The sequence below is a fragment of the Lonchura striata genome, chromosome 14 (genome assembly GCF_046129695.1).
Source record: "Lonchura striata isolate bLonStr1 chromosome 14, bLonStr1.mat, whole genome shotgun sequence".
Taxonomy (NCBI): Eukaryota; Metazoa; Chordata; class Aves; order Passeriformes; family Estrildidae; genus Lonchura; species Lonchura striata.
The window spans coordinates 13,032,363-13,059,993 of record NC_134616.1 but is presented as its reverse complement, the minus strand read 5'-3'; the positions used below and the strand labels follow the sequence as shown (position 1 = coordinate 13,059,993).

Here is a 27,631-nt window from a genome sequence, read left to right as displayed (position 1 = left end):
GAAAACAGGGGAAAGCAGGAAAGAAAACAGGAAAATCAGCTTAACTGTGCCCAGCCAACATCAGCTCTGGTCCTGTTTCTGTTGCAGCTGTCTTTGTGAAATTGCCCTAGGCTAAGGTTACCAAGTTTAGGTGCCTGGTAATGGTTATTGTGCAAAACTGAACTGTTGTTTCCTGATGCACAGACTGCCTGACAACCTTATCCATGTTCCTCATGCCTTGGCTTATCCAGGTATGCAGGGAGCTTGGGTGATGCTTTAAGTCAAAACAGATACTAAGGATGTCACAGTGCTAGAGAGAGACATTCAAATGGTGCAGGAATGAGCATGGAATAACAGCAGATGAAGAAATACACAGATGTTGGGGGAAGATGAATTTGTTGTTAAGGCATTAGATTGGTGCTTAGGAGAATTTAATTTTCATTCCAGCCTTAACAGGGACTTCCTGTATGACCTTTAGGAAATTATGTCTCTGTTCTCAGTCTGTAAATATGAACAATGTTTTTTTCCTATTTGTTCCCTGCCCTTTCAGTTTAGAGAGCAGAGTAGCTAAAGCGAGGACTGCTACACTCTGCGTTTGTACTGACCTCACTGCAGGGCCTGTGTTCTCTCCTGGTGCTGTCACATGGCTGTGATGCTGCACAAAACTGTCTGTAGGGAGAGGAAGAATGTAAAATTGCAGAGAGGATATGCATGTCACTGGTGAAGAATTCACAGAATTTAATACAGGATGATTAGAATAAACCTAATGAAAACATTGCCTGTTATAGACTAAGATTTTTGTGATTTCTGTGGACCTCTGTACCATAAGAGGCTTCTTTAAAAAAATCTGTTAGTTTAATCTCAGTTAAACTCTAATAGGGCTTTTTGCATAAGTTGGTGTTTAGCATGCATTTGGGATGAGTGCATTACCCACGAGAAGTGAACTCACAAGTGAGTTATGCGGGTAATCCCAAATGAGTGCCAATAAAACTTTTATAACACATAGCATCATTATGGAATTCGTTTATGCCACATATTTTACGGGAGAAAAAGCTATTTTGGTTATATATTAGAGAGTTTGTATTTTTTTTTACTGGTGCTGTTTTTCACATCCCTCTGCCTCTAAAGCCAAGCCAAGTGAATACCAGCAATCCTAGAAGAAAGGGAAAATTAGAACAAGCACATGTTTGAAATCTCTCTGAAAATAAAGCAAGGAGCAGATTCTAATCTCCTTACTCATACCAAACATCACCGTACCCCCTGAATAGCTCCATAGATTTCTTTGGGACCATTTGTCAAGTGAAGTGCTATTTGACATGTATGGCAATACCCAGAACTGGCTCAATCTAAACTTGCTTTTTCCATTTAAGCCCTCCAAAGCTTGCTGTCTTCAGTGGTTAGAAACACATACTTACGGTTTTTATCGCATCGAAAAGAATTCTCACACTGCTCAGAAGAGTTTTTTCAGGCCCTTTTTAGAAGAGTTGGACGATCTTAAGCAGAATCCCAGCACTTTTCTAAAGCTGAGGCAGAGAAAAGCCCCCCTGAAGGGGTGGCTGGCAGACGAGCGCTGCTTCCCACCCCGTTTGACAGGTCCCGTTTGTGCTGCAAAGACTGAGGGAGGAATTTGGGCCTTCCACCCGCCCTGGCATCAGCAGCTTTGCAAACACCACCTCATACAGCTGATACAACCCATGCAGACCTGTTGCACTGATGTAACACCTCTGCCCCACCACTCAAGCACATGGGCTACCATGTCCCAAATCCAGTTCTCCTCCTCCTGGGAGTCGTTGTTTCACCTCAGACTGGAATCCTCTACTTCCTTAGTGTAAACACAGAGCATTCTACGAGAGAGCTTTTCTGTCTCTGTTGTTTTCTGTTGCTGTGTTAATTTTATTGCCAAGATCAAAGATCCTGAACTAGTAGGCATAAGTCAAGAGAAAAGCTTGACTTGACTTTATTGAGAGCGGGATCAGGCCATAAACATCCTGGGTTTGTTCTTTTGTCTCACATAAAATAACTGCTCCGATAAAATGCACTGTTTGATGATGGTTGATCAAGGATTGCTGCTTAAAGCTCCACATGTAACCTAGCTATCTTCACATTAACCTCCTGCTTTCATTTCCTTGCTTATGTTGAATAGGAAACCATTATTGAACTGCAGTGTTATGTTCATAGAAGCCATTTGATTAATTGACTGTGTTTTGAACTCTTGTGACCCGAGGCTGAAATGTAGCTCAGACAAAAGTGACAGAGCCCAGCAATGAGTTGGGAGTATAAAAGAGTGCCAGTACACTGTCCATGGGGCAGCCCACATTCATGTTCATGTTTATCCTTGTAGAACTTGCTAAAAGTAAAGACAGATGTCCAGCTTATCTCATGTAGTCAATATCAATAATTAGCACGGATGCTGCTCGCTGAGAGTTGAGCCTACTCCTGCTGTCACTCTGTCTTTATGTATCCACAGGGAGAAAACCTGGAAGGCAGGCAAAAAAAAAAAAAAGTATTGCCAGAAATCCCCGTAGGCTATCTGAGAAGGAGCGGATGTGTAAAGCATTTCTTTCTGCATAAACATTTAGAATCAAGCTCTCATAAGTCAGGGATCCACCAAATGTGGTGTGAAGAGGCAGATGAAGCCTGCCTTCTGGCATGGCAGCATTTGCTGATTGATTCAGAATGCAGAAGGACCCTTTTTATTTTTATTTTAAAATTTGAACCACATCTTAATACAAATCAGGTGAAAAATAAATTGAAAAATAGCAAGCCTGAGATTACAGATGTGCCAGCTTCATATTGTTCAGTTTAGCTGAGGTCATAGTCAAGCCCATCAAGTTCACATCATTTAGTGTGCGGCCACTGAGGCAATATTCAAACAAAAGAAAAGCAGTCAGGATGCTGATACGCTCCTACTTTGCCAGCTGGCCTCATTCAGCTGTGCAGAGCACACTGGCTTCAGCTATGTAAGGAACTTAAATCAGTAAGGAATACAGGTTTTTAAAAGGATATGCCTTTCCAAACAGCCCATTCATTCTCCAGCTCTCTGACTTTAGATCAGTCATAAAGAGGAAATACCTCTCCTAATAAGCAGTTTCGTATTCTGAAATTTAGAATGTAAGAGCTATGCGAATGACAGTACAATTCATTTAGATGGAGGAATTTGGTCAACAGGGGACATTTGTATTCTGCCCAGTAATTAGAGAAAGCTTGAACTTCCTAGAAAGCCTACAAGTAGAATTACTGGTATCCATTCCTCCTCCATATTGGTGATGTTACCATGCTGGTTCCCTGCACACAGGTATAGATTTATGTAGATTAATTTGGTATAGTACAGTGAATTGCCACTATGATATATATTTTAGAATTACTTCCTAGCACAGCCTAATGGCTGGAATCAAATAAAACATAAAAGTAGATTTATATAGATTGCTATATAAATCAGATAAAGTTTTATGTTACCTGGCATTGGTAATGGAAGCTTTTCCTGCAAATAATATAGAAGTTTTTCATGTAATATTTTCATTATTTCAGTGAGAGTAAAGCAACAAAAAAGACGAAAAGAAATAAACAAGTCTATCGGGCTTAGCCACCATTAAACATCATTAACTACAATTTTGCCTGACAAGTTCTCTCATCTTGTGATGGGTGAAATGGTAGAAAAGTAGACTGAACAATTGCATAAACCCAAATGAAATATGCCCTTGTATTCTAAGTGTGCACAGTTCAGTCAGTTAAAATAGAGCAATTTATTATGTCTTAGCAGCTTGAGCTTAATCTAGTTTTAAATAGATCTCTTTTTTTTTTACTTCTTGCTGAGTTTTAACTGGCTTGAGAAGACACATGATATAGTGCTACACAGTCTCTGTTCTCTCTCTCTCTCTAGTTTACTTTGAAATAACTTTAATAGAGTGGTGCTGATGAAAATAGCTCACAGGAAATGTAGATGAGCCTTTACACAACAGTGAATATATTTGTTTTGTTTGAAATGAGTGGATAATGGAAGAGATGAGTGCAGAGAATGGGGAGAAAGGAGCTGGGTACAGCAGACAGAGTCGAGTGGTCTGCAGTCACCTCCTGGGGATTTAGGGACTCCCTGGCAGTGGTGCCTGCCCAGGGCATCCCATTTCCAGAAGCTACTCAAGGTTAATAACTCTGCACAATTTGGGCAAGCCTATCAAATTTCTTACTGGTCAGTTTTTAATATCAAACTGCTACTGTGAACCACAGTGAACCACTTTGCCATATTGGCCACCCGTTGTCAAAATAGGTTGGGATGTTTATCAAAATCTCCTCACATAATATGGGCAAAGCTCTCACCTGCCTGCATTCAAAGCGTGCTCTGCTGTTCCTCCAGGCAGGGAGTGTGTGACCTTTACCAAGTGGAATATTTTGACTGTAGACATTTTGTTTGATATTACTCTGTAGTTTTCCACTTACTCATTAGATCCCTCAGCCTTTGTGGGTTTTCACAGGTAATTCTGTAATTACACCAGCTGTGATAAATACTTTCTTGAAATCTTGCTTGAAGAAATTTAGCTCAGTCCCTTTGCGTGTGGGAGGAAACAAGGGTCAGATTTGGTGTTGATTGATGCAAGCAGCCATGCCAGCCCCACAGAGCTCTGTGTTTGTGTCAGAGCCCACAGGGATGGCAGAGGGCCCTGTTTGCAGGGAATTGGGTGTGTGGCAGAAGTTAACCATGAAATGACACCAAATTCTTGGTGTGAAGGGTACTCTGGCTGGCATGGGCTGCCCTGGCATTGGGATGATGGATCCTTTCACCTTCAGGTTACCAGTTCAAAGTCAAGGCAGATTTGTAGAGAACAAAACTCATCACACTCTCAGAGCTATTCAGTGTCTGTGTGAAGTTCTCCCTTGGAGTCTAATGGACACATGTCCACATCCAGGAGCTGTCATGCTAATTGGCACTCTTGATAGTGGTGGCATAGAGGCCAACAGCTGAATGGGCATAGAGGCAGAATTTCTTCTTGTCCAGAGCTGGGTTAAAGCCCAGTAGGGTGTTTGTGTTACTGCTGCACATTATATAAATGTTTTCTGGGTTGAAAAGGGACCGCAAACTTCAAAAGCATTTGTGGAGTTTTAAGGCTTCCAAAAAGCCCTAAGCTAACTTTTTTTAATTTAGAGGAAAAAAAATTGCTAGCTGTGTTTGTTGAGCTTTGAGGTGTCCTGAATAAAAAAAGGAGGGAGAAAAATGATTTAATTAAAAGTCAGAGAATACTAGGAAAATCAGTAGAGAGAGACTGTATGTACTATTCCTTCTCATGAGTGACTGTTTAAACAGACCAGATTCTCTGGTCTTAAAGTGTTTTTCCTAGAAGAAATCTGCTGTTTCCTTGAAAATTAAAAAAAAAAAAAAAAATAGAAAAAAAGCCAGCACCCCCCAGCTGACTGCCTGCAGCAGCTCCATGACCATGAGTATGTATTGTGATCAGAGACCATATATTGCTAAAACTCCTTGATGGAATGAGTTTTAATTTGGTTTACAGAAAGCTTTAGGGGATATGGCTCTCTACAAATTAGACCACAGGAGCTATAAAATGAAGGATGTCGTCTCTAATTAGAAACAGTGGAGCAGTCTGGTGTTCTTCCTAGCTGTAGCCTCGTGGGTACTCTCTCACAAGTGAACTCTGGGCAATAGATTCCTCTCCAGTAACTATTATCTGTCTTTCTACTGGAGTTCATCTGTTATCTGATTTTCTGTCTCCATTTCTGTACACACCTCTCCTCATAGTTGTGGTAATTTCCTCACGCAGTTTTGAATGGCTGCTGAATAACAAAAGTTCATGTGTTGTTCAGTGATCAGTCACCACTACCAAAGTAACTTACTTACTTCAAATACCAGGAAATTATTCTCAGACTCGGGCGAACATAGAAGTCAGTTTAGAGGGTCCCTTTTGCAGCATGCAGCTCTACCAACTCTATTTTCCCTCTATTTTCTCATGCCTCTTCTGATGAAGTTAAATGAGAGTTAAAGAAAAGCATATAGATAGACTGAAATAAATTATGCTTTATGGTAATCAGATTCAATTTTCTACACATATTTTTTAGCAACAGAGCATTCCTCAAACCAAGAACCAAGATTTTGGACAAGAAAATAATGTTACTTAACTGGCTAGGAAAAAAATGGTGCTTGGAAATCTAATAATGGGATGTCTAGAGCTTGTCATTTATGCCAAATGATAAAACCAAATTTAAGCTTAAATACAAAAGGACATTAGGCATAAATCACAACAGTTAAAAATCAGCTAAAAATGTATTTCCACAGCACCTAAGAAAGTGGAGCGTGGAGCTGACCTGGGAAGTATTCACAGGCTGTGCTAAGGGAGCTGTAATTTGACTTTTTTAATCATCAGTAAGGGAGGACATCCAAGCTCTTAATTCCTCAATATCTTTTCATGTAGACTTACATGGAGTAGGACCAACGAGTGGTCCAATGAAAGCTTTAATTTACTTGTGGCATATTGTTTCCACAAGGAGCTCTTGTAGATCATTCTGAGAACAATTGCTAGGTGAATAAAAGATGCAGAAAAAAAGTCAAGTATTACACTGGAATGTAAGTAAAAAATGGAAATTCAGAATTAGTCAAAATACTTATTTTGCTGCCCAGCATGGGGTATTGCTGACAGGAGAGGGCTGTATTTTTAAGTGTGATTGCTGTTTAGATTTTGCCAGAATATATAACTGAATGTGTCTCATGACCATCTTATTTTCATGTAGTATTTCATCCTCCAGCTTTGTAGGGGAACTTTATGCCAAGAGAACTCACTGGAGACTGAGTGACAGATCAGGCTGTTGTCCCACATTCCCTTTCTACTAAATCACAGTTTTCTTTAGATGGAAGGTGGCTATTGTGAAGCTGTCAAACTGAGGAAAGTTAAATGGGCTGAAGTGAAGGCTCCTGCTAACAATAGCAGCTATCTCTGTCAAATGAAAGCTCAGCAGACAGTTACAAGGCAATTCGGCACTGATGGGTGGTCGATTAAAAACAACAAAAGGCAAGATGAATGAAAGGGGAAAATCCCTATTACTTTGTGGTAGGAGCTAGGGGAAAACCAAAAATAAAATAAAAAGCCCACCTCACCCAACCCCGTAGCAATTGGAACAGACTTGTAGTTAGCATGACCTTCATCATCTCAGATATGGCACAATAAAACTGACAAGATTATTTTCTCTTCAAGCAGTGCTGAGGTATTTTCATTGGCAAAAATCTGGAAAAGTAAAATAAATGCAGAGTTCAAGGCAGTTGAAAAATTCTTGAATCTGATAACAGCTGGAACATAGTGCCACCAGGAAAAATAGCTAGGTTTTGTGATAAAAAATTATGACTTGATCATTTTTTTTAGTGTCATTTCTGAGATTTTGAAGGTTACCCTATAGACAACCAGAAGAGGATTAGAGAGAAATTATCTTTGAGCTCAAGGGAGCACCAATTTAAATTGGATTTGAGACATAACTTTTGCATTACCTTAGGAGATGAAAGGTGGTGTTGTGCCCTGATAGTTACCCAACTGCCTAACCATATGTATCAACTGGATTAGTCTGCAGATTAGCAGCTCGTGCACCAAGTGTAAGGCATATTGTGCAATTTCCTCTTCGTGGGACTCATCCTTTTCCAATTGAAGTAACATCAAAACTCAGCAAACATGGGGAGGGCTTTGCAGCTTGCAAGTTAGGCGTAAGGTGAATGTACACACTTGTTCCTCAGAAGATAATAGTCACTAAGATTTAGACTTGTTATGGCAGCTGTGTAGAGTAAGATGAGGAAGTACAAAAGAATAGTCCTCGGGAAAAAAGGTGAGTTACGTCCTTATAACTATTCTGATGGAAAATCAAGGTTTGAAATTTGATGGGAGGCAAGCACCTAGACTCACTTAGAACCTATGAAATTCCCATTTATTTTCTCACAATTTAAATGTTAGGATAAAAAGGCCAGGAAAAGCAAATAGGTTCTTACAGAGCCTACAGTTAGGACTCTACTTCCTGCCAACAGTGGAGCTAGGATTCAAAGAAACTGTGAAAAAAGATTGTAATGAAGAATTTGGGAAGACACGTGTGCTTCATGAGCATAATGAACCAGTTTTTCATTCCAGCTGTACTAGGCAAAATAGTTCATTACTTACAAATTGTTCCATCAAACAACCTCCTCTAACAAAATGTAGAACTAGATGTACTGCGGACCTGATCCAGTCTGACAATTTTGGCATATTATTATTTTATTATTTGTCTTTGTAATGTCATGATGTCATTAGACTTTATCAATTAAATTTAGTCTGCATCATCCTTAAGTTTTGCCCTTTGAAGGCAACTGAGTATCCATTTATCAATTTCATGTACTAATGTTCTTGTTTATTTGTCTGACCATAACATTGAGGTACTTAAGTCATGGACAAAGAAACCTAGTGCCAGATATTATATAAATGGTCAAAAAGAAAGGCAAAAAAATGGTAGTCTGGAATATTCTTTTTTAGAATGTTTTTAGCACTGAGGACCATATTTTGAGGTTTTTTTCACTGGTAACTTGTATTTCATCTCATAAACAATTTGGTATGAAAATAATATTAACCTGCCTCTCAGAGAATCAACCACCATGCTCCTCAAAGCATGGTTTACCTTTTTGTGGTAAAGGAAGACCAGGGTGGTCTCAAGTTTGGGAGAGAGATATTAAAGCAGAGGGGACAGGGGACAGTGGGCACAAACTGAAACAAAGAAAGTTCCATCTGAATAGGAGGAGAAATGTCTTTAGTGTGAGGGTGGCTGAACACTGGAACAGATTGCCCAGGGAGGTTGTGGAGTTTCCCTCACTGGAGATATTCAAAACCTGTATAGATGTGATCCTGTGCAACCTGCTCTGGGTGACCCTGCTTTAGCAGGGTGTTGAACTAGATGATCTCCAGAGGTACCTTCCCACCCCAACCATTCTGTGGTTCTGTAATTGGACATAAACAGTGTCTGTGAGTATCCCTAATGCAGCCATTTAAACCAACCATTAATGTTCCTTTCTTGGTTCTTCACAGCTTCATTCTTTCAACGCTGTAGAGGGCTCTGCAAGCACAAATTAGCAGAGAGCTCAGCAGCAACCTGGGGACTAGAAAGATTGGAGGCTGTGTGTACACAGGGTGTGTGTGGCTGTGGGGAAATGCTGGCTTCTCCAGATTTACACCATTTGCAGTGATACTAAAAATAATATCCTCAGTTTTCAGGACAAAGAACGGTTTAACCATGTGGCACAATTTATAGGGCAAGCAAACTTTCAGCAAGAGGTAACTGTATCAGAAAACTTGTGTAACATGCACAGAAGGCACTGTTAAATTATTTCAGTGCCATAATTCAAAATGCTGAGGAAAATTCTCCTGTATTATAGCCAGAGCAAGATTGAATCTCTAGCCAAGTACATCAACGTAAATGTTCAGCTGTCTGGGGAAATACAAGTCTTACACTGTTACTTAGGGGAAAATGTGCACAGACATGGTGGAGCCCCTTATGAAACAATCCTCATTCTGTTAAACAATAGGATCAAATTTTCAATCAGGTTATCTAGCATATTGCATTCTTCAAGCTTGCCAAGCAAAGAGAGCTATCAGCATGAAGATGGATATATTTTTACAGAATTAATGATGTATGAAATTTAGAAGTGGAAACATACATTTTCATTTTATCCTCTAATTTTTCTTTTTACATTATAAGTGAAAGGAAATGCTTGGAAGTATTTGCAGTTATTCAAATCTGTTTATCTTAGAGTGATTATCAGAGCAAACAGTGTCAGGCATTGTGTTTGGATCTAAGCCTGAAAAATAGTGCTTGCAGGAGCAAGGATTATTTGCATGAGTCAGTGTTTTCAGCACTGTGCTTGGTACTTGATTTCTCTCATGCATATGCAGTGCCTTATAAATCACCCAGATTCAGAAATCATTTAAGTATTTTTTTTTTTATTTATCCAATCTATTTATATTAGTTTTAGTGTTGCTTGGTTTTATCCCCTATATTTATGTTAGTTTTAGTACTACTTGGATTCTTCTGTTTATACATTTTTAGACTGATCAACAGAATGTTCATTTAGGGATAGAAGTGAACAGTCTTACTGAAGATTCATTTGTCTTTGAAAGTCTCTATCAGATATATGGGATAGCTGTGGATTATTGATACAGGATTTTGCACGTACAAAAGTGTCTTTAAAAAGTGATCACAAATTAGGACAGTGAAAATGAAGCTCACTTTCTCCAGCATGCCCTTATCTTTGCTTTCTGTGGGGATTTTTGCTGATGATCATCCCTGAACTACCCTGTGTACCAGGCACAGTCCAGCAGTATTTTTGTAGAGTTGTAGTGCCTTTGCAGCCCAGAAAATGCTGGTCAGCTCTCCCATGCACACACAAGCCCCTGGGACTTGCTCGTCTTCCCTGTGGCCGACCCCTGTTTTATTCACTGTGTACCATCATCAGGCCAGTACAGAGGACTTGGATTCTTGCTTGGAATTCTGCTCTGGTAATGCACACCCTGAAAATCTGTAAGTCAGGCACTAAGCTTACAGTGTTCTTTAAAAACCTGGTGTGGCAAATTTCACTTTCCTTCATATACACAAAGACTCTTTCTGAAGCAAAAGATCCCATTCTCCATAACATATCATAAAAACCATATCACAACTCACTGTGTTGCCTTTTCAGTATCTTCAGCTGGAAGACCTCCTTCAACCAGCCTTTATTAAACATCCTGAGTCTTCCTTTTGAGCAAGTAAAGAATTCCTTTACAGTTTCATTAAGTTGTTGTTCATTTGCACAGAAATGAAGAAGCCAGACCCACTTACAGGGTCATATGCACTGTAGAACGTTGGATAGATGAGCCAGTCCTGTGTGATTTCGTTCCTTGTTGAACAAATTTCTTTAATGTATTTTCTGGTATGATTTTTTTAAAGTCACCTTTGCAAGTTGTAGTAGAATTATAAATCATTGTTTAACTGTGTGCTAAGTTCCTATAGCCTTTGTGTGTAAATATGCCAACTGAAAGCTTGTTTACCAGAGAAAATAGTGGTGCTCTGGCTAGGAGACAGTTTTAATCAAATATGGTTGGAGTAAGCAGGTGTTTTTCATGTGGAATATATTGGAAATGAGTATGTATCACAGAAATGGCTCTTGGACTATATATTGCTCTTGATAAATAGCAGAACCCGAAATTATATCAGCCATTGCAGTTTATCAAAGGGAAAATAGTAAAAGCTTTGTGCACACTGTCAGAATTGAACACACTAAAAAAAGGTGGCTATTCATTTTTATTCTTCACAAACTCAAGAATGCACATTTTATACTGGCATTTTTAGAAACTATTAGTCACTCCCTGTGTTTTTCCTGGACTCATACTTTACTTTGTTCTCTTCTTTTCTATCTTTCTTCCCTCTCTTTTTGCTTCAATGATGCATCATACTCTGAACTTGCCAAACAGAGATGTGTGTTGTACTGAAGAGTCACTGGGCAGTGAGGGAGACACAAGGTGAAGGAGATTGCACTTCTATAAGGCAGAAAGAAATCCCAGTGGTATGAGTGTTATTAAGGCAAAAATATCAACTCACCAGCTCAAAACAGAAGAATACTGCTTTCTGTGATTTTTTTGCAACTTCCTATTACACTGTTAAAATATTTGACCCAGCTCTGATCCCATTCTGTTGGAAGCATTGTTTGCAAGCAGAATTGAAGCTCAATAGAGAGGTATAGTTATTGAATATACCAGAGTAGTATTTGTGCTAAACATGCCAATTCCAATAAAATTTGGCAGCAGGTTTCTCCCTTCTCCCAGAGTTCTTGTCTCAGCTTTAATGAAACACAAAATGCCTGTCAACAGAGCAGTAGTTATAATGCACTTAGGTAGCAACTTAATATCTTAGTTGTCTTAAAGTGCTTTTTATACATAGACATTAATGGATGGCTGGATAAAGAAATTCTTCTCCTGAAAGAATTAATTTTGCTTAATCCTTTTGAAATTAAGAGGTGATATGGAGAGATGAGTAATGAAGTGCACTCTCTAATTGTGAGGTACCTAATAGAAAACCACAGGGGTTACTCCTCTCTCACCATCTGTAATTACACTAATTACTGATATGGTGCCAGGAACACTAAGGCAGGCTCGTGTGACAACACAGGATGGAGTGTGTCCTAGCAAGCCATTGTTCTCCATCAGTGGCCAGGAGGAGGCTGACCATGTCAGCAGGATAATGAGTGCCTTTCCTGTGGCAGGGAAGAGAACAGGCACCTCTATTGCTCACACCTCGTTTCACAGTGAAGACACAAAACTTGACTTTAGTCCTGTCTGAGGGGAGGTGATTTAAGGCCATGGACTGAGGAGTTGATCTATACCTTAAGCAAATTAGCCCTGTTGAGGCCATTGAAGCTGCTTTAATGAGCAGAAGTTACTTTTGTGAGTAACAGTTTGTAAGACTGACTTCATCATTGACAAAAATGTAATGAAAAAAAATGGTGGATGAGGAGAAGGGAAAATTAATAAATTATATTTAAGTATGTATAAAATTGCTGGACAAATGGTCCTGACTATTAAGGTAAATGGTGCTTGTAAATTCCATTTAATCTTCTGAGATTTTCTTTTACCATACCTCTTACAGTATCTCAGAGGAAATAATGTAAGGATGACTTGCACATTTCAGAAAAAGAATGAATATAAGGTTTCAAGATTTATTGATGGGATGTTTTAAAACAAAAGATCTTCCTTTTTCCTTTGGAATTACTCTACCGTTTATTTTCATTTCCTCTGTTTTTTGTTCACTGTATTATGAACTTCTCTGGGGAAATCTATTGTTAGGTGTTTTCACACACATAGGCCCTCTTCTTCCCCCTTGATAAATGATAAAATTGTGCTCCAGTGTGTGCAACACATTCTTGAAATACATCTGAATTCCATTATACAGTTTGTCATTTGCATGATACCTTTTGAGTTACCATTCTTGGAGAAATCTTATATACTACAGAGAAATGCACTAGGAAAATGAAAAACAAGTTGGGTATGAAGTCCATGGGGTAAACCAGCAGAGATTGTGTTGAACTGATGGCCTCATTTCCATGCAGGTTCAGGGGTAGGAAAGGTTGCATCTCAGTGCTAGTCACTATTTGCATGGACCGTGTTCCCTCTGCAGGAATATTGCTGCAAACAGGAGTGACAAGGCCTCCATAACTCAGGCTGCAGTGTACTACTTTTTCACCCCAAAGACATTTATTAGATTCCTGCCTGTTCTGGATTAAATCTTAATAAGTTTCACAAGTTTGAAACTTGCTATAACAGTCTAAACTATCTATTTAACATCAAACGGAATAACTAGTTGTAGCACAGAAATCTTAGAAATGTTTTCATGTATGCCCATTTTACCAGAGACAAATCTGACAAGAAAAGAATGGCATGTCTGTGTGTCTGGTTAACACCACTGCCTGTCCTCCTTCCTGCAGAATCAACACTTGTGTTTGCTGTGATGTGACTCAGATGGGATATGCATTTTGTACAGATTTGGTTTGACATGAGTGAGTTAATTTTCTGGGCAGCTCAGGATTAGGGAATTGCCCAGTATTCCCTTGGCTGTCTGCTTGCAGCACCATCTTCCCTTTCCTCCATCCTCTTCATTCCCACAAGGCTTTTTTCACATTAGAGTGAGCCCCAGTGAGTGGTGAACTGATCTCATAGTAAATTAGACATGCAGAACCTTATCCTATCCATGCTGCCTTTTAAACACCTCCTCCTTAAGGAAGCTGTATCACCAATCGTGTTACTGTAAACACAGCAGACTCCCATCCCAGCCCTCCACAACCACAGCAGGAAAAAATGCATAGCATCCCCAGAAGTCTACCAGCAATCAGGACCTTATTCATTTGTTAAAAGCATTTAAATACACTATACATTAAACCAAAAAAAAAAAAAAAAAAAAAAAAAAAAGGATACCATGAAAATATTCCTTTAAGAAGTTTAGAGTCTTCTGTATAAGTAACTGAAATGGAGAAATACTGTGGTAGTGCTTTTTCAGGGAGTGAATTATCTCATGTCTCCAAATCCTCACGTGCTTGTTGAAAGGATGAAAGGATCCCAAATCAGGAGGTCTGGTGTGCACAAAACATCCACTGAACTCAAAAGTCAGGATGGGCTACAAGTTTCATTTCAATGTTCATGTTCTTACTATTTCTAGTGTGACTTTTAGAGAACCACCCTAATAAAGCCCTTGTTCAGCCATTTGTCTAGCTAAATGTGTAATGTAGGAACAATCTGCTTTGGGAGCAAATTTATCCCTGGAGGAAGTGGGTATTGTAGTCAGTCAATGAGATTGCCCCTACTTACACCACAGATAAATGTGTTGCTTTGTCCCAACATTTCTACTTTGCAATAATTTCACATTCCAAATTACAAACCTCTGAAAATTGTAGATTATAATAAATGTGCTGACACAACTTCTACTGTTATAGTAAATGGCATTGCTCTAATAATGAAATAAAAAATCCTACTTAATCCCATTCTTTCCCTAAAGTGGTGTTTTGCATTAGCTATGGATGAAAAGACAAACAAGTACATGTATATTCAATAATAATGTCAGCTGGGTCAGAGAAGAATAGGAAATAAAATGAATTCATAACACCCCTGGAGGTAGCTTTCTGATACAGGCAGTTTTCTCTTTGATTTGCCCTCATTGGCAGCATTCATTGTAATTTCAACATAGCCTCCAAATTGGCCTTTATTAATAGCTGTCCTGATCTTAATAACAAATATGCTCTTTAATCTCCAGTCTGGGTGCTTCTGAGGTGAACAATTACATAGAACAAAATAGATCATATGGGTATTTAGATAGACCTCTCACTCAAGAGTGCCTAATTTCACCTTCAGACCATCCAGACAGTGTTTTGGAGAGCTGTAGATACAGAGCTCTTCTGTCTCAAGGCTTTGAAGCTAAAATACCTTTCTAGATATGATAGTGAAATAGTCACCTTGAATTAAGGTTGCTGGCAATCTTAAAAAGTCCTTATTGAGCTTTGAGTGCAATCAGATGGTACTTGCTTATAAATGAGAGTTAATGGAACCATTAAACAGTACAAGCTACTGTGACCCATGTCTTCAGAATATTAAGCACATTTTAAAATTGTGCAACACCATCTAGTCCTTTGTGTTCTGTAAAACACCACTTTTCCTAACCAATAGTCTCTGGGAGAAGGTTATTTGAAATGTTCAGCATTCTACATTTGCATGTACTGTGTATTTCTAATTTATTTCCTCACTTCTCTGGCTACCATATATTTCTGGTTGATGCTATACTCAGTTTCTCTTTAATTATTCCATCTGCCAAAAGAGTGTGATGCATTTTAGAAGCTGGTAGTTTTTGTTGTTTAGACTTTGCGTTTTGGAACTGAATGGGATGACATATTCTTCATTTAGCAGAACAGGCTAAGAAGAATTATATACCCCAAGTGATAAGCTTGGAAGTGCTAAAGAAATGCCAAAATCCAATTTTTTTCCTATCTCTAGTTGTCTAAACATCTCTTAGTCTCTTGCATGGGAACTCATAAATCCTGCAAATTTAGTTTCTCTGAAACCAACTCTAACAGTTGTCCTTCCTACTAATCATGTTTTATATCAATTTTATATTTTTCAATATTCAATAAACATGTCTTGTGCTTACTGTACTTGTTAGAAAGTATCTGCAGTGTAGGCTGTATGAGGACAGTTATTAATCAGCCATTTTAGATGGCTGTAGGGTTAGTTTAGTAAGTGTATCCATTTATCTTTTTTATGTTTTCTTCTTTGTTATTTCCATTTATCCAATATGGAATTTCTTTTGTCCTTTTTGGTTTATTTCTACCAGGGTATGTCAAAAAGGAATTTAACACGTAACAAATGAAAAAAAAAAAAAAAAAAAGTAAAAACACCCACTAAACCCCAAACCACCCAATAGCTGAAAGAAAGAATACACACCACCCTTTGGGTTTCATTAATGATCTTTGCATTATATCCACTTAAATCTGCATTAAAAAATAACAATAGAATGCATTATCTAGCAGTGATTCTTTAAAGCATTGGATAATTTACACATTAAAGTGAAATGTAGGTTTAAAAGCAGGAGTGTAGGATTGAATTAGAGTTAAGAGTCAGAATGATGTAGTCCTGTATGAAAATGGTCTCGGTTTCCTGGGGGTATTGTCCTTCTGGTGTAATGAGACTTGCAGATAACAATCAGGGACTGTGGATAGATCAAGGCACAGCGATACATTGAGAATGGCACAGCAAGTAATGGCTCTGGGGAAACAAATGAATGTGTCTGCTAGATAAACAGCATTAAAAGTTTCTGTTCATTGCCAAAGTCCAGGCCTCTAAAGATTAATAATCCCTGAAAAATTGAGTATTGGGTTTGAATGGCAAGGTTTTGGCAGCAGGGGGGCTGCAGGGGTGGCTTCTGTGAGAGGCTGTGGGAAGCTTCCCCCAATTGCAGCAGAGCCGGTGCCAACCCCCAGGATGGACCTGCCACCGCCTCTGGCATAACAGATTTTAGAGAGGGAAAAAACTGCTGTGCAGCAGCAGCTGAAGAGAGGAGTAGGAGTCAGTGAGAGGAGCAGCCCTGCAGCCGGGTCGGTGCAGAAGGAGGGCAGGAGGTGCTCCAGGTGCCGGAGCAGAGGTTCCCCTGCAGCCCCTGGCAGCTGTGCCCCTGCAGCACACAGGGGTCCTGGGCAGCAGGGATGCAGCTGCAGCCCGGGAGGAGCAGGGATGTGCCCAAAGGAGCCTGTGACCCCCTGGGAGCACTGTGCTGGTGTTCTGGTAGAGAGAGAGGCCCAGGCTGGAGCAGGATTGCTGCCAGCACTTGTGACCCCATGGAGGACCCACACTGGAGCAGCCTGTGCCTCAGGAGGATGTACCCGTGGAAGGCACTCTGGGAGGCACTCTGGAGTGGTTCCTGAAGAGCTGCAACCTGGAGGAAGGCCAAGCCCCTCAGCAAGCTCATGAGGGGCTGGCTCCTGCCAGAGGGACTCCATGCTGGATGGAAAGGGGAGCATGGGAAGAGTCCTTCCCCTGAGGAGGAAGAACCTGCAGAATGTACAATAAATCGACCATAACCCCCATTCCCCATCCCCCTGCACCACTGTGAACAGGGAGGCAGAGAAAATTGTCAGTGAAGTCCAGCCCAGGAAGAAGGGAAGGGTGGGGGGGAAGGTGTTTTATCATTTAGTTTTATTTCTCATTGTCCTACTCTGATTTAGTTGGCAATACTTTGAATTGATTTCCCCAAACTGAGTCTGTTTTGCCCATGACAGTATTTGCTGAGTGATCTCTCCCTGTCCTTTTCTCGACCCACAAGCCTCCTGTTACATTTTCTCTCTCCTGTCCAGATGAAGAGAGGAGAGATGGAGCAGCTTTGGTGGGCACCTGGCATCCAGACAAGGTCAACCCCCAACAAATACTAAGTTTTATAAGATTTTTTTTAAATCCATGCTGCTGTGGTACTTTTGTGGGTTCAGATAGTACAGGGAGGCATAGGCCATTTATCAGGATGCTAATGACCAGGAGTTTTGTGTCCAGATATTTGTAACCAGTGGGTTGCCCGACAACAGAGGTTGCTGGAAGACAGATGACTCACAAACCAGTGTAAAGATCTCCTTCACAAGGGCACCATCAGGGCTTCAAATGTTCTAAAATTTCCACATTGGGATTATTGTCCCCTCTTTAAAATTCCATGTGTCAGGAGGCTTCCATGATTTACTGGTAGTCTTCAAACAAAAAAAAACCCTTCCTAACAGAACATCGATTGATTGCTAGAGTTATTTAAAGGCTAACAGTAAAAAATCATATACTTCAGTCCCCATCAAGTTAGAAAGGAAACAATAATTGCAATTTGCAAGCCTCCTGCCGTGGGTAAAGGAGCTGGGGCTGGCAGAAAGGAATATCTGTGATTTTAGTGGCTGCTGCAGCAGGTCAGGGGGAGATGTGCCAATTCATTCGTACATCATCCTGTGATAGAATTTGTCAAGGTGAAAAGTTGGGTGTGAGGTAGAAGTGTGCCCAGATGATTATCAGCTCAGATAAAAGTATGAATATATGGGAAGCTATACAGGAGCTTACTTGGTGACTGCTCGTCTCTCTAGGTAGAGATCCCCAAATGAGAGACCTCTTCTTTCTCTGTAGCAGCAAATAACCTGGTTTCTTACTCCGTGTATTTTCTGTATCCAAGTCTTGGACTGAAATAAGTCATATGAGAGTTAATACAGTAATTGGTAATTCAACTCTTGACAAAGGAAGGGAAGGATGCATAGGGACAGCCACATCTTTTAGGAGCTTCCTTCCCCTTAACCAAGGGCAGGGCACAGGCCTGTGAGGTTTCTCTGTTTTAAAATATAAATAAATGAAAAGAAAATGGGGGTATGAACTGGCAGGTTCCCAGCTTGGAAAATGTTTGGTCTGCCTTTGGACACTAAAAGCTGTCCTCCCATCAAACCTCAAACAAGCACCTCCTCTTCTTGCTATTATCCACTTTGCATTCTCAGTTTGGTAAGTAGGGATTGGTACCAGAAAGGAAATCGGTGGTGCCCCAGACTAAGAATGATACATGGATGACTTTTTCTCAGTTTTTAGCAGTCTCAGAGCTGAATTTATCTTCTGATTTAGAAACACATGTAGGTGTATATGGACTAATCCCTGTAAGACAATGTGGAAATAAAAGAAGACATGAAAGAGCAGCTGACTGACAAACTTTATGATGGACGAGTCTGAAAGTCTTTTGTTCTTCCCTAGAATCACAAAGTATTAGTGCTTCTAATACATACATACATGGAGTATTCATCACTTTATTTGCCTCAGGTCTGGTTTTGCTGTTGTTGTATGGAAAGAGAGTTTTTCCTTTGACTTTGCTGAGATGTAGATTTGGCCCATTGTATATGAAGTTAATTGATAAATGTAATTCTGTATTGTTCCTCTTTTTTTCAGAATGCTTGAGGATGATCTAAAACTCAGCAGTGATGAAGATGATAATGATCAGGTAAATACATCTAATATAAGTGCATATATCATTTCAACTGAGAATGTTAATTCATTGGTTGGATCTGTTTGTGTGTTAACTTACTATTTTTGCATGAAAAACATTTTGGTGTGTTGCAGAATCCATCAGCTTAAACCTTGTTTCCTTCCTTCTCATTAGAGGAAACACTCTCAAACAGGAATGTATTTCAGTTTTGCTGGTTAACTTTGTGAAGTGGATTAAACTAAACCACAATATGACTTATTAACCTTTGAATTAGAGACCACATGGAGCATCACCCAGGAACAGCCAGTGTGTTCTGAATCTCTGTCCTTCATTCTACCAAACTAACTGTGGAACAGCCTCCTCTTGCTTTGCACCCATTTTCTGAATTGATGAGCTTTTTGCAGGTGTGTGTAAGAGGACCACATAAGAACACAACTACCAGAGTTTGTTTGCACTTTTCAATCCATTTATACAAGTTCACGCACGAAAATTTGGCCTGTAAGTTTTTGTTGCAGTCACAGAGTAAAGGGTTGGGAGTCCACAGTAATCCAGTGACTCCCATTTGTGATAGGCAAAGGCCTCAGCATGTAGTTCTAAATCAATACTGAAAGTTTCTCCATGTACTTGGGATATTAATGAAGAATCGTTTTCAGAAAAGTGGCTCATGTCATTCTCTATCATTCCCACTTTATAAATATTTATGCATAATGCTGGGAAAGAAAGCTGGTGAAATTCATATTCTCAATATTCTTATCAGAAAAAAATGAAACTTTGTGTTAAATTCATCCTTCATTTTATATTATATATGCAATAGGCTCAATTGTTTAAACATCTGCAGTAGAGAGAAAGGCAGTGCTATAATTCAGCATAAGATCATCTGTTCAGTCTGGGAAATGTTAATTATAGGCCAATCGTTCTTTCTTATTTATTTTTAAACCACCTAAATATTCTCCTTCAGCCTACCTCATTCATCCTTTAGGGTCATGCCAGGAAAGATTTACCTTCTGGTGAAAGTTGATGCCTTAGTAATACATGTCAGTATTTTTTAGCACTAGCAAGACTCACAGCGTCTTCTGAAGCCAAAGGGTCAAAATCCTGTATTTGTGTAATGTAGTGTGGTGCAAACACGATGACTAATCAGGTTTGCAAATTTGCCCAAATGGTCCTGTAAAATGACATTGTGATCCTGAGATGCCTAAGATACAGAAATGGAAATATATTGTCAGGTAGCAGTTACTCTTGTTTTCCAACAGTAATAGTTTTCTAGTGACTTAAGTAGAATTTACAGAGTTCTGAATTCACACAGTTTATACTGCTAGGATGAAATCCCTTATCACTGGTGAATGGAGAAGCAAAAGCCTGGGTCAGTGTTTGCTGACATCAAATGCAGCAGATGTCATCTCTGATGTTAATCCTGAGCAGGAAGGAACTCGGTGCACAGGGAGGTCCTGGCAGCTCTGGAGCCCTCCGTGCTGTTGGTGTGGGATGTTCCTCTCACCAAGGCAGCATCCTGAGCAGTGTCCCTGCTGCCAGGCCAGGGGCTGCAGCCTGGGCCCTTCTGTGGTGGGGTTGTGTCTGAGCTGCAGGAAGCCTCAGACTGCTCCAAAGCTCCACGTGTCTTCCCACAACACAGTCACAGCACAGGCTGCAGACAAACAACAGAGCTCCATAGGGACCATTCATGTAGTTTCTCAAACTTTTGTACTGCTTAGAAAATTTTTGAGGTTTTTTTTCATACAGTCATTTCAGTTAGAAAGTATCTTCTAAGATTATCAAGTCCAACTCTTAACTGAGCAATACCAAGCCCACCGCTGACTGCCCAGTTTGGTGTCATCTATTAACTGACCTGTATCCTTAGGGGTTCCAGGTAAAGTAACTGGACACAACTGCACATTTCTTACATGCCCTGCACTTTCCTGTGTACCCCACATATGTATGGTTGCATCTCTTCTATTTGTTTTACAGAGTATAGACAAAATTATACAGCTCACAGCTTTTGAAGTTTCCTGAATTAATAAGTGTCTGCCTTTATATTTTTGTCAGGCTAAGGCCTTGCAATGCTGAGCAGCAGGACTCTGCTGCATCTCTCATTCATTACACTTTAGCAGCCTCTGCCACATCTATTTAAGGAGAGGGGATTGGAAATTGGAAAAAAGGTTCATCTGGCCCACTGGTCAGACACATAAACAACAAAAAAGTAACTTCAAGGGCTTTTTCAACATAAATATTTTGCAGTCAAATGACCATTGTTATTCAGGTGTACACATGTGCTCATTCTGGCAGGGAGAGAAAAGATTAAAACTCTTAGTTCAGAACCATTCTAGAAGTTTATGCAGCATTTCTGTAAGGAAATGGAATCATTTTCTTTACAGTCTTTATGATTTTTTTCTGCTATAAGCCTGCAGCCAGTGTGAAGCATGAGCTGGCATTTACTCACTTTTATTCAAAAAACCCCAACAGAGTATGTAAAAATCAAGTTTGTTTCCTTTATTTCTACTCTAATTTTAAGGAAATCAAAATTCTTTGGAACAGTTGTCATCAGGGAGCCCTAGGATTTCTCCTTTGAGAATTCCTATGGACCCTTCAATTTTTACAGGACAGTAGTGACACTGATCCATAACTGTACTTGGAAAACAACTTTTAGTGAAAGTCTGTAGAACGTGGGGAGAGTTTGATCTATCAGCCCATGTTCTGAGACTAGCAGTAGTCCATTTGTCAAGGTGGAAAATTGTTAGAAACAAGAAACAAAGCTCTTCTGTTTTGCTCCCTCACTCCTATGAATGAGCACCCTTATTTATGATCTGTATTGCATTTACTCAGGGGTCTGTGGGCCTTGGACTGCTTCAGGTGTTACAGATCCCCTGCCTTTTCTCCCCACTGCAGAGAAGGAGCACAACCACACAATAGTCAGTCATGTAACTGAGAAGTTGAGCTTCATTTCTGGATAGGATAGGAACTACCAGGTTGAAGTCAATTGAAGGTATTTATTCTACAAATAGCATCAGCAAAGTTGTTACTGATCATGCTGCCCAGCTTTGGCATTCCCTTTACAAACAGAATTTTGAATAACTGGATATTGCTCCTAAATTCTCCAGATTTGGAGGACTCTCCTTAATGTGTTAGGTTTATTTTGGTTAAGGCACACATGATGATGGCCTAGCAACATATCACCAAGAAAATTATGAAAGAGATTGTACACTTTAATTTCACCCCAGAAGGCTTAAGTGGCTTCAGCAACTGAGAGATGACTGCAAATTCAACTCCTAGTGCCAAACTGTGGATATTCTCAGTTCAGTCAGAGAGAAAACAGAGAGTTTCTAACCAGGCAGAAGCCTGGGAAACAGTTGGGAAAGAATGTAAATAATTCTTTATCTCTCTTGCTGTTCACATTGTTTATAATAGGTTCTGCCACTGTGCATCATTCACTGCACACCAATGGAGTGAGATGTTTTTACTCTGGGGCCAATAGAATTGGTCTGGATGATGCTCCCTATAAAAAAGCAATGTATTTGAAATAAATCAGAGTTCTACTCTCAAGAATTTCTGAATTGGAGTTCATTCATACCATCCTGCCTCAACGGCGTCACCAAACCGCTGCAAATTGCATGGAAACTTTTTAGGTTCTTTTCCTTTTAGCCTTCTGGCAGCTGTGGGCTTGATGCAGAAATTGTTGAGTGAATTTCTTTGGGCTGCAACCTGCAGGAGGCCCAGTGAGACGTTCATTGCAGGTGCCTTCAGATTTGAGACCTGTAAAGCTTTGATCGTGTAGGTCACTGCAGTAGAGCATGAGGCAGTTACAGTGACTCCCCCCAGCTGCAAACTCCTGTCACCTCCTGCAGCAGGGAGGGGCTGCATTTACCCACAGCACCTACACATGTGAACACCACCACAGTGCCTCCAGTGCAGACTCTGGAGCTGGCCATGGGACACGTGCTTTGTCCCATAGACAAAATGCTGATTCTCACGTCTCATTGTGGGTGATTTGGGATTAAAGACACACAGAAAACGATGGGTTAGATCTGGAATCAATTTTCATTTACAGCTGAGAAGCAGTTATTGATGCTGCGCTCACAGTTCAACAAAAGATCTAAAGATATAGACCTTGTGTTTCTCTTTCAATATAAGCAGCATTATCAGTGTCAAATGTTTTTACAAAGAAAATTGTATTGACAGTTTTATTAAAATTGCTGTCTTTAAAGTTTTAAGTTATCCACAATTTGACCTACTTAAATAGTTTTTTAATATGTATACTGACCAGCCCAATATATTTTTATGTCATTTTTATATTTATAATATCAGGTACACATCTGTTTAATGTATTATTTGAGAGGTACTGTTACAGGTAAGCATTGCCTGGATTGTGAATTTTCTTGGTGTTGTCAATTGGCACATGCATCAGTATTGCATTCAGCATGGCACAGGATGTTCAGACTGGCTACAAGAGGTACAATCAAGGCAGATGACAGACATGCTTTAGTAAAACCAGGAGATGACAAGGCATTTCAGAGATGCTGATGTTAACACTCTTCTCCAAGGAAGGACACATTTTTTAGATGGCTTTATTACTCTGTTAAAAAAGTACATCAGAAATTAGGAAGAGTAGTAAAGATTTTTAATTAGTAGCTCAATTCAGCTGAAAGAGCTTAGATAAAATGCAGGTTAGTATTTTTGTTCTCTAAACAAAACACCTCTGTATAATTCAAGTAAGCTTTGAGCTCAAAGGCATCCAAATAACTTGTGCCTGGATACAGTATTTTAAGTAGCTGTGGTGTACCAAATTTTCTTTAACCAGCTCCTCTTTGTTCTTCTGCCTAAGGAATAGTCCTGTTAACCTTTAAATGTGTACTTAATTTAAAGCACATTGCTAGTGTTCTGTGTTTTTGAACCAAATAAACTTTGATACTAGTTACAGACCTGCTCCATTTTCAGTATTTCATGTATATAGTGGTTTTGGCAGGACAAATCAATAAGATATTTTTCTTTTCTACTGATTTTTTTTCTTCTCCCCTTAGTGATTGCCACTTTTCTGAAAACCCTAGAAACACAAGACATACATGTAATCCATGGCCCTGCTCTATTGTTTGTATTTTATATAAACATAATTCTTTTTTGGTAGGTAATTATTAGATAATTAAATTCAAAATGCTTGGCTTTTTAGCTGAGTCTTAAAAGGTAATCAGCCATAGGCTAAGCTTTGAATTTTTATAATACATGCTAAGCTTTCAATGCCTTTATTCCAGTTAAATTTTTTAGAATTTATGAAGTTCTAAGGCATAATATGCCTTCATCATATCATGTAAACATTTTTTAAAGTGCAACAGTGATCACTTTCCTTGTAACAATAGATATCCTTACCTGTTGTATTTTTTCCCATTTTTAGCTGGATCCTGAACAAGCTGTTTACTTCCCCAAGGTTTCTCTACATTTCCATTTACTTTGTTATCAGCAGAAAGGCTGAAGAACAGCTCTTCAGTAATGACATCAATACTGCACACACAGTGAGAGAGGTCATCTTGTCAAAGCTATAGAAAAATCAGATGGATTAGGAAGAAACTAGGTGCAAAATAACTTTGATAGAGTCTTTTAATGTAAACAGTTTATCTGTCATTAGGTTCCATTGAAATCCCAGAGTGGTGCAGTGTCAGTTGTAGCCACAGCAGTTTGTGTTTGATAAAGAACACACATTCCAGTGTTTAAGATTTGCAGTCATGCTTTATAATTGTAGGGGAATGTTTTCATTAAGCCATTAATGAAAACAGAAGCTATTAGGATAATACAGTCATTCTCCAATCTTGTCAGTCTCTAACCATGAAAAATACTTTCATGGATATATGTCCCTTCTTGTTATCTTGGTCCATTTTAATTGTGATTCAAATTATTTTATTGTGCACAACACTGGTTGAAACAAGATATCAGCTGTGTGAGTTAATACTCCAGCTTGTATTGGGCAAATCTTTGGTGCTAAGAGGTTTGATGACTGATGTATCTAAGGTTGTAATTCACATGGTAATGATGTTAGGTTCATATCATTTGTTTATTATCAGCAGAAGCTTTCAGATCTGGGCTGAGCTTTCTGCAAAAAGCATAGCACACCACTAAAACACAGTTTTAGCAAAAGCTTTTAACCTGTTCAGATTCACAGAATCACATGTAATTTTTTCACACATGTTGATATTGTGGAGGTCATCCATCAGTGAGGAAGGGGATTAACACTACCCTCAGGAAAAATGGTTGTTGTAGAGTGCACGGGAGCACAGATCCACAAGGACTTTGCTCCTGCAGCTTGCAGCTGTGCTCTTGCCTGGGCTCTGGGGCAGCACCTACCCAGACCAGCACAGATGGAGGAACCCCATCCTTCCCACTTCACCTTTTCCAAGTGGTTCTATGGCTTGACACTGGCATCTCAGTGTCAAAAACCCTCCACCACAGTAAAGAAAAATATAGAGGAAAAGAAATGCTGGCAGGCTGACAGCCCTAGCAAAGTGGGAATGACATGCCTTAGCTGAAAAGTTTTACAGGTACATCTTCAGGAAGCCTTCTCCTCTTTTCCCCACAAGTAAGCAGGCACTCCAAAAACCCCCAACACTCTAACAGGGGCTGCTCTTGGGTTCACTCCTGCTACCAGCCTGAGGCTACCAAGCTCTCTCAACCCCCCTGTAAGACATAATTCATGTGAGAGAGAAGCTTTAGAACCCCTGATGCCTCTGTCACTACTTAAAAAGAGGTCATTTCTCAGTAGAGCCATAAGAACCTGATGGTGGAAACCTGTCAGCCTTTTTGGGTTGGGAGAGAAGAGGGAGATTAGGCTTTCAGTCCACAGGATGGTTGCACACACAATTTTTTTAAAGGAGTCTTTATTATAAGCATGAGGAAAATACATTTTGCCAGAGCCTCTTGTTATGTATGCTACTTATGCAAAAGCCCTGTAGTGTTTTGGCAACAAAGCAGAGGCAGCAGCAGGTAAGAGAATTGATCAACCCCAGCATTGTTTCTGCTAAGAGAAAAGCCAGCCTTGGCCATACTGTCCTGCAAAATAAATCTGAAGTCTGTGATACCTGCAGGCCATCTCAGTGCTCAACATTCACTAATCTGACCACACAGGGCACATTTATCTCCCTTTGCTCCTCAGGAGGAGAGTGGGATTTTATCATGAATGACTTGTGAAGCATTTTGGTGAAGAAAATGTCTGGTTTTCTTACACTGGCCATCTGCAGCACTATTCTTCTGTAAAAGCATAAGCAACTGTCTATGAACTTCAAAATCTGAATTTGTGGGAGTTTTTTACACTGATAGAGGATGGTGCTAGTGCTGGGTTTCAGACAGGGAGCAAAAGGCTGAAGGAGGGACTCATAGGTGACCAGCAAAACCATAAAATAGGTGCTGGAAAGTACATGATAAATCCAGTAATTAGCCTCTGTCAGCCAGAATAAGGAGAGAAGTGAAAGTTGATCTCTCCTGGAGGTATTACAGAAAGAGAACAGTAATGAAAGCTAAACACTTTAGTTTTTCTTAGGATGAATTCATCTGCCACTGCAAGGTTTGCTGGGGTTGCAGGTGCTCTATTCTGTTCTGCAGGATGAATCTTCCTAGAAGAGATCTCCCTGCACACAGGGACAGGTCAGCACCACAGTGTGATGGTGCAATTGATTTGAGCAGGGTGTTCTTGTGGAGAGTGTGCCTGCTTTTCAAAATCCCAATTTCATGGCAGTACTATTAAGTCTAATTTTTGGAACTGTGCAATTTAGAAATAAGCTAAGTCATCTGAGCAATATACTAAACCACACTAAGGTCAGCAAAGAGTTATTTCCCATGTGTTTACCTCAGTTCTTTGCTTGTAATACATTTAATATTCGGTATAGATGTAATGTTCAGTATAAATTAAAATCCTCAAAGTCTTTATTTCCTGCACAGGAAATAAATGGGCAGCATGAACAGCACATCAGTTCAGTGCCACTGCTGGTACTCTGTGACTCTGCCCTTTTGCTTCTCAAGTCTAGGAAACTATCCATTTACTTAAAGTAGGGGAAGACTAAGGATAGGCTGAATTCCCTAAGAAATGAGATAAAGGCCTTTATCACAAAGGGGAACCTAAGGGCATAAACTGCAAATGAGCTGGGGTACAAGGGGCCATATCTTGAGGTGTCTGCCTGTCCATTGTGGCAGAGCAAGTGAGCATTGCAAAAGTAACAATCAGGCACTGCACTCTAAAACTACACTGAGAGAGACCTAAATAAAAAGACCACAAAATATCAGCAGTCTTCCTGTAAGGTCCAGGGATACAAAATATGGTTCTCCTGGTAGAACTGAGAAACTTAACAATACTCAGATTGTGGTGACTGTCTGCAGTAGGACAGTCGGGTCACAGGATATTCTTTGAAACAAGCCTTCTGCTGTTTATTCCTTGAATGAAGTGTGGGGAAAACTTTTTATTTCTCTTATAAAGGATTCTTGACATTTTCTATGTCTCTTCTACCTTTTCAATTTTTTAATCATGTGATTAACATGATGAAGTACAGCTATGGAGTAAGCCCAGCAAAGAGTGAATTCTTTTATTATTTGTTAGGCTTCTGGAGGGTGAACCCAACACACATTTTAGAAAAGTCATCATTAAATAAGACAATGCAAATACTGAGTTTTTGTTACCAATACATATTTTATATTTTTA

General features: G+C 39.7%; 1 protein-coding gene across 6 annotated transcripts in view; it reads left to right on the top strand.

Annotated features, from left to right (window-relative positions):
* The window catches only part of AFF2 (ALF transcription elongation factor 2), a 332,507-nt gene that overhangs the window by 217,654 nt on the left and 87,222 nt on the right, over window positions 1-27,631 (top strand). For all 6 annotated transcript variants that reach the window (XM_021547866.2, XM_021547869.3, XM_021547868.2 and 3 more), the window contains exon 8: window positions 18,930-18,981. In XM_021547866.2, coding sequence (XP_021403541.2) covers window positions 18,930-18,981 — 52 coding nt within the window. The remainder of the gene's footprint in view (window positions 1-18,929; window positions 18,982-27,631) is intronic.